Below are 7,920 nucleotides of genomic sequence, written 5' to 3' on the forward strand. Positions count from 1 at the left end.
TTCCTTTTTTTTAGACCATAATATGTGTACATTATGTCACAAGTAGATGTGATCAAGTTCCGAAAAGATAATAGTTATGCACCCTTTGGAACTTTGTATTTTTCCTGTTTTTTTTGGGTGGTTTTTAAAAAGCAAATATGATTGTGCTCATTCATGTTTTGTGTGCACTCTTGAAACCTACATAATTTTTTGGGGGGTTTCTCTTTCAGATTCCTGTCCACTGGATTGTCCTTTGCGGGCCTCCACCTGGAGTTTTTGATTGGCCAATCAACAATTTCAGGCATTGTGCGTTTAACCTGTCGGCAAATATGGGAGAGACTCAAGGACCTTGTGATGCCTGAGCCCAAAGAGGCTGATTGGCTCAAAATAGCCCATGGGTTTCAGGTGAATTGTGACTTCCCAAACTGCATTGGAGCGGTGGATGGGAAACATATCAGGGTACGTAAGCCGCCGAACTCTGGCTCCCAATTCTACAACTATAAGCAGTTTTTCTCTGTAGTTCTGTTAGCTGTAGTTGACAGACTACAGGTTTATAATTGTAGACATTGGGGCCTATGGCCGAACTGGAGACTCTAGGGTCTTCAATTCGTCTATAATGGGTCGGCGGCTACGTGAGAACCAGTTACATCTCCCACCCCCACAACAACTCCCAGGCTCCACTGCAGAAGCAATGCCTTTTTTTTTGGTTGGTGATGAGGCGTTCCAACTTACCAGACACGTGATGAGGCCTTATCCCCGGCGCAACCTTGACCACCGTCGGAGGATATTTAATTTGCGCCTTTCTAGGGCGCGGAGACTGGTGGAGTGCGCCTTTGGTATTCTGGTGGCCAAATGGCGTGTCCTACAGACTGCCATACAGCTCAGTGAGGCTACAGTCTATGAAGTTATCAAAGCATCAGTAATTTTGCACAACTATACCCGCATATATGATTGCTTCTCAGATGGTAATGATGAACACATGTTGCGTAGTGGAATTAGGCCAACACCACATGGCCCTCCTCCACGCCGTCCCCTTTCTGGCATAAAAGTTAGGGATGTTTTGACAAATTATTTTGTGTCTCCTCAGGGTTCTACTCCCTGGCAAGATTATGCTGTTTCTCAGTTGTGATTTCCTTATTTTCTCGATTGCTTTTCCAAATATACTATTTTCAGCCCCTGAAACAGTACTGTGTGTGTTGTGTTTCCTTAATGACCATATGTTTATGTTTCTCGAATATGTGTGTGATGCAATAATGATTTGGGCACAAACATCAATTGGCTTTTTTCATCAAATTTTACTTAGATACCAAGCCTTTTTTGTTTTCCTTGATAACATATTTTTGTCATATGTTATATTTTCTTTTTGTATGGTATTTTTAAACAAGAAAACACAACAAAGTGGAACTGTTGCCCAAAAAAATAACAAACATGGTAGGCAGCTCACAAAAATAAAGAGTATGAAGCAAACACAAAAACACATTACAGATCCCTGTAAGTTGGTGGGGGAGATGGTGGCAGCTCTGGGTCCTGGTCAGGGGGCCTTTGTTGGGGCAATGGGACTTCATCCTGTGAGGATGCAGTGGCTTGTGGCCCAGAATACTGGCCTTGTCCATATTGGCCAGTTGGGTGGTGTCCATAAGCCAATTGTCTCTGTGCCTCATGCTGACGGACATATTGGCTTGCATCATATCCAACACCAAAATGGCCATGTTGTCCAAACCCAGTTTGGGACCAGCCTCCATCACTGGGTCTGGAAAAGTGGCCATATTGGGATTGGGGGTTGTAGGCTGCCATTTGGTAGACTGATGGCCTTTGTATATTTGGTGGTGGAAGGGGTTGAGGTGTAGGCATACGTGGAGGAGGTGCCGCAAATCCTGATTGATCCTGCTCCTGTTGAGGGAATTGAAGGCGCAAGAGGTTGGTTTGGGAAAGCTGCCTTCGCTCCAGAAATTCAAACACCTCATAGGGGTTATTTGGAGCTGTGTTTAAATCAATCAGGATTTGCATACACCCTCTCACACGTAGCCTCACCTCACGTGGAAGGGGTCTAAGGTAACGGGCAAGGCTGCGGGCAAAGGCCTCCTCTCCATCATCCGTTGCTGCCCTGGCTAAATAATTGAGGACCCCAGCGTCAACATCATGTCTTGTGGCTTGCAGCTCTCTCCTTCGGCGGGCTCTCCGTAAAGGCCCAGCTGCCTGTGGGGATGACACCAGTGGTCGTGGAGGGCTGCTGCTCTGGGCATGTTCCTCATGCCTTTCTGCATCATGTGCTGATGATGGTGGTGGTGCTGCATCTTCCTCACTTGCTGCTGCCTGCAGTGATGATGATGCTGATGGCTCCTCAAGGATGGATGCTGAAGATTGAAAAGATGGGCCTGCCACCTCTTCATCCACACTTACTGGATCGATCACAGCCTCCGATTCCGACCCGGTATCCCTCTCTGTGAGGTTAGACTGTGTTCTGGTAATAAAAGGCAAAAAAAAAATAAATTATTTGGGCCATTGTTTAACCCCTTCCCGACCCATGACGCCACATAGGCGTCATGAAAACCCGTGCCAATCCGACCCATGACGCCTATGTGGCGTCATGGAATGATCGCGTCCCTGCAGATCGGGTGAAGGGGTTAACTCCTATTTTACCCGATCTGCAGGGAGAGGGGGAGTGGTACTTCAGCCCAGGGGGGGTGGCTTCACCCCCCCGTGGCTACGATCGCTCTGATTGGCTGTTGAAAGTGAAACTGCCAATCAGAGCGATTTGTAATATTTCACCTAAAAAACTGGTGAAATATTACAATCCAGCCATGGCCGATGCTGCAATATCATCGGCCATGGCTGGAAACACTAATGTGACCCCCCCCACCCCACCGATCGCCCCCCCAGTGCTCCGTTATAGGGTCCGGTCCCCTCCGTCCGCCTGCCGGCTCCCCCGTCCTGCTGTCCGCTCCCCCGTCCTCCTGCCCGCTCCCCCCCTGCTCCTATGTCACCCCCCCGTGCTCCGACGCCCCCCCCGTGCCCCGATCTCCCCCCCCTTATACTTACCGAGGCTCCCGGTCCCCGTCCGCCTCCATCATGGGCGCCGCCATCTTCCAAAATGGCGGGCGCATGCTCAGTGCGCCCGCCGGCCGGCAGATTCATTAGAGGTACATTTTGATCGCTGTGGTAGGTTCTATCACAGCGATCAAAATAAAAAAATAATAAATAAACCCCCCCTTTATCACCCCCATAGGTAGGGACAATAATAAAATAAAGAAAATATTTTTTTTTCTTTTTCCACTAGGGTTAGGGTTAGAACTAGGGTTAGAACTAGGGGTAGGGTTAGGGGTAGGGTTAGGGTTACGGGTAGGGTTAGGGGTAGGGTTATGGCATGTGCACACAGAGCGGATCGGCCGCGGATCCGCAGCGGATCGGCCGCGGATCCGCAGCGGATCGGCAGCGGATCGGCAGCGGATCCGCCGCGGATCGGCCGCGGATCCGCCGCGGATCGGCAGCGGATCCGCCGCGGATCGGCAGCGGATCCGCAGCGGATCGGCCACGGATCCGCAGCGGATCCGCAGCGGATTGGCAGCGGATTGGCCGCGGATCCGCAGCGGATTGGCCGCTGCGAATTCGAAGCAGTTTTCCATCAGGTTTACAGTACCATGTACACCTAAGGAAAACCAAATCCGCTGTGCCCATGGTGCGGAAAATTGCAGAAACGCTGCGTTGTATTTTCCGCAGCATGTCAATTCTTTGTGCGGATTCCGCAGCGTTTTACACCTGTTCCTCAATAGGAATCCGCAGGTGAAATCTGCACAAAAAAACACTGGAAATCTGCTGTAAATCCGCAGGTAAAACGCAGTGCCTTTTACCTGCAGATTTTTCAAAAATCATGAGGAAAAATCTCACACGAATCCGCAACGTGGGCACATAGCCTTAGGGTTAGGGTTGGAATTAGAGTTAGGGTTGGAATTAGGGCTAGGGTTTGAAATAGGGTTAAGATTAGGCTTGTGGTTAGGGTTACGGATAGGGTTAGGGGTGTGTTGGGGTTACAGTTGTGGTTAGGGTTGGGATTAGGGTTACGGTTGGGATTAGGGTTAGGATTAGGGTTGGAATTAGGGTTACGGGTGTGTTGCGGTTAGGGTTGTGGTTAGGGGTGTGTTGGGGTTAAGGTTGTGATTAGGGTTATGGCTACAGTTGGGATTAGGATTAGGGGTGTGTTGGGGTTAGTGTTGAAGTTAGAATTGAGGGGTTTCCACTGTTTGGGGTACCAGCGTACTCAGGACAAACTGGGCAACAACTGCTGGGGTCTAATTTCTCTTGTTACCCTTGCAAAAATAAAAAATTACTTGCTAAAACATAATTTTTGAGGAAAGAACAATTATTTTTTATTTTCACGGCTCTGCGTTATAAACTTCTGTGAAGCACTTGGGGGTTGAAAGTGCTCACCACACATCTAGATAAGTTCCTTCGGGGGTCTAGTTTCCAAAATGGGGTCACTTGTGGGGTGTCTCTACTGTTCAGGCACATCAGGGGCTCTGCAAATGCAATGTGACGCCCGCAGACCATTCCATCAAAGTCTGCATTTCAAATGTCACTACTTCCCTTCCGAGCCCTGACGTGTGCCCAAACAGTGGTTTACCCCCACATATGGGGTATCAGCGTACTCACAACAAACTGGGCAACAAATATTGGGGTCCAAATTCTCCTGTTACCCTTGTGAAAATAAAAAATTGCTTGCTAAAACATCTTTTTTGAGGAAAGAAAAATGATTTTTTATTTTCACGGCTCTGCGTTGTAAACTTCTGTGAAGCACTTGGGGGTTGAACGTGCTCACCACACATCTAGATAAGTTCCTTGGGGGGTCTAGTTTCCAAAATGGGGTCACTTGTGGGGGGTTTCTACTGTTTAGGCATATCAGGGGCTCTGCAAACGCAACCTGACGCCCGCAGAGCATTCCATCAAAGTCTGCATTTCAAAACGTCACTACTTCCCTTCCGAACCCCGACGTGTGCCAAAACAGTGGTTTACCCCCACATATGGGGTATCAGCGTACTCAGGAGAAACTGGACAACAACTTTTGGGGTCCAATTTCTCCTGTTACTCTTGCAAAAATAAAAAAATTCTGGGCTAAAAAAATATTTTTGAGGAAAGGAAACACATTTTTTATTTTCACGGCTCTGCGTTATAAACTTCTGTGAAGCACTTGGGGGTTCAAAGTGCTCACTACACATCTAGATAAGTTCCCTTGGGGGTCTAGTTTCCAAAATGGAGTCAATTGTGGGGAGTTCCAATGTTTAGGCACACAGGGGCTCTCCAAACGCGACATGGTGTCCGCTAACGATTGGAGCTAATTTTCCATTCAAAAAGTCAAATGGCACGCCTCCCCTTCCGAGCCTTGCCGTGCACCCAAACAGTGGTTTACCCCCACATATGAGGTATCGGCATACTCAGGAGAAATTGCCCAACAAATTTTAGGATCCATTTTATCCTGTTGCCCATGTGAAAATGAAAGAATTGAGGCTAAAAGAAATTTTGTGTGAAAAAAAAGTACTTTTTCATTTTTGCGGATCAATTTGTGAAGCACCTGGGGGTTTAAAGTGCTCACTATGCCTCTGGATGAGTTCCTTGGGGGGTCTAGTTTCCAAAATGGGGTCACTTGTGGAGGAGCTCCAATGTTTAGGCACACAGGAGCTTTCCAAACGCGACATGGTGTCCGCTAACGATGGAGATAATTTTCCATTCAAAAAGTCAAATGGCGCTCCTTCCCTTCCGAGCCTTACCATGTGCCCAAACAGTGGTTTACCCCCACATGTGAGGTATTGGTGTACTCAGGAGAAATTGCCCAACAAAATTTAGGATCCATTTTATCCTGTTGCCCATGTGAAAATGAAAAAATTGAGGCTAAAATAATTTTTTTGTGAAAAAAAAGTACTTTTTCATTTTTACGGATCAATTTGTGAAGCACCTGGGGGTTTAAAGTGCTCACTATGCTTCTAGATACGTTCCTTGGGGGGTCTAGTTTCCAAAATGTGGTCACTTGTGGGGGAGCTCCAATGTTTAGGCACACGGGGGCTCTCCAAACGCGACATGGTGTCCGCTAAAGATTGGAGCCAATTTTTCATTAAAAAAGTCAAATAGCGCTCCTTCCCTTCCGAGCCCTGCCGTGCGCCCAAACAGTGGTTTACCCCCACATATGAGGTATCAGCGTACTCAGGACAAATTGGACAACAACGTCCCTGGTCCAGTTTCTCCTTTTACCCTTGGGAAAATAAAAAAATTGTTGCTAAAAGATCATTTTTGTGACTAAAAAGTTAAATGTTCATTTTTTACTTCCATGTTGCTTCTGCTGCTGTGAAACACCTGAAGGGTTAATAAACTTCTTGAATGTGGTTTTGAGCACCTTGAGGGGTGCAGTTTTTAGAATGGTGTCACTTTTGGGTATTTTCAGCCATATAGAACCCTCAAAATGACTTCAAATGTGAGGTGGTCCCTAAAAAAAATGGTTTTGTAAATTTTGTTGTAAAAATGAGAAATCACTGGTCAAATTTTAACCCTTATAACTTCCTAGCAAAAAAAAAAATTGTTTCCAAAATTGTGCTGATGTAAAGTAGACATGTGGGAAACGTTATTTATTAACTATTTTGTGTCACATAACTCTCTGGTTTAACAGAATAAAAATTCAAAATGTGAAAATTGCGAAATTTTCAAATTTTTTGCCACATTTCCGTTTTTTTCACAAATAAACTCAAAAATTATCGACCTAAATTTACCACTAACATGAAGCCCAATATGTCACGAAAAAACAATCTCAGAATCGCTAGGATCCGTTGAAGCGTTCCTGAGTTATTACCTCATAAAGAGACACTGGTCAGAATTGTAAAAAACGGCAAGGTCATTAAGGCCAAAATAGGCTGGGTCATGAAGGGGTTAATTACACATCTGTGAGCTATATGAACCAAAAAAACATACACACAACCTCAGATCAGCACAACATCTCCTTCTCTACTCCAGTCTTATCTCAGATTCACACAAGAATATACCAGATTTTTCTTGTGGATCACCCCAAAAGTTAACAACACTATCACAACACATCATAATGTCGCATACCATTTCAAGCTCCAACAAAACCATCAAGACCCACCTCTTCAAACAATCACAGGACATGCATTAACAACCCATCCAACAAACCACTGCATGAACATCTAGAATCTCGCCTACTACATTCTCACCCATCCCTTGTAGTAGGTAGTGATGCTTGGCGGCCAGGGTCCTCTCTCCTCCAGGACCCTTTTTGAATTTAGCCTTGTTTACATTCTTGTTTGCACTATATTTACACATCCTTACATGTAATTCGCAATGTAATAACCCTAACAAAAAATAAGTACTAAGATTGCTTATGACTAAAAATGTGTTGAAGTTATTACTTACTGCCTAAGATTCATACTGACATCCAAAAATGATAGACGGTCATAGTAGATATATTTCCGCTTCTTGAGTGGGGCTGATGACCCACTTCTTGACCGCTGCTGTCTTTCACGCCGGTATTGGTCCCGGATGCTGCGCCATCGTGTCATGACATCATCCACTGCAATTACATGGTCCCAAATATTGTTCAATATCATTCTGAACATAGCTTATTACAGTTGTCTGTGATATATTCTTCTTAGTTTTAATATTTTTTGTTCTTGCACCATTATTTCCATGGTGCTGCAGATGTTAAAGGGGTTACATGCAGTGATCTATATATCGGTCACAGTTGGCAACTTTACAGTCACAGACTGGTACAGAGGGGAGAGAACACTGTTCTTGCAAACATACATTAGGTAATATTTGGAATGTGAAATAAAAATGCCTTCTGCAATAATTAGCCTAATGTGACAATTTATGAAAAATAAAGACAAGGGGCAACACCCCTCTGGACGAGGTATGAGTCCAATGAAATATTTAGCATCACAAAATCAA

General features: G+C 45.4%; 1 protein-coding gene across 1 annotated transcript; it reads right to left on the reverse strand.

Moving 5' to 3' along the window:
* Positions 1 to 1,359: 1,359 nt before the first annotated feature.
* Positions 1,360 to 7,652, reverse strand: LOC143773652 (uncharacterized). Its single transcript, XM_077261045.1, has 2 exons — positions 7,387 to 7,652; positions 1,360 to 2,440 (listed from the first exon to the last, which is right to left on the reverse strand). Exons 1-2 carry the CDS (start codon positions 7,587 to 7,589, stop codon positions 1,459 to 1,461), a joined length of 1,185 nt encoding a protein of 394 aa, XP_077117160.1. The 5' UTR covers positions 7,590 to 7,652; the 3' UTR covers positions 1,360 to 1,458.
* Positions 7,653 to 7,920: the final 268 nt, after the last annotated feature.

The sequence above is a fragment of the Ranitomeya variabilis genome, chromosome 5 (assembly GCF_051348905.1).
Source record: "Ranitomeya variabilis isolate aRanVar5 chromosome 5, aRanVar5.hap1, whole genome shotgun sequence".
Classification (NCBI taxonomy): Eukaryota; Metazoa; Chordata; class Amphibia; order Anura; family Dendrobatidae; genus Ranitomeya; species Ranitomeya variabilis.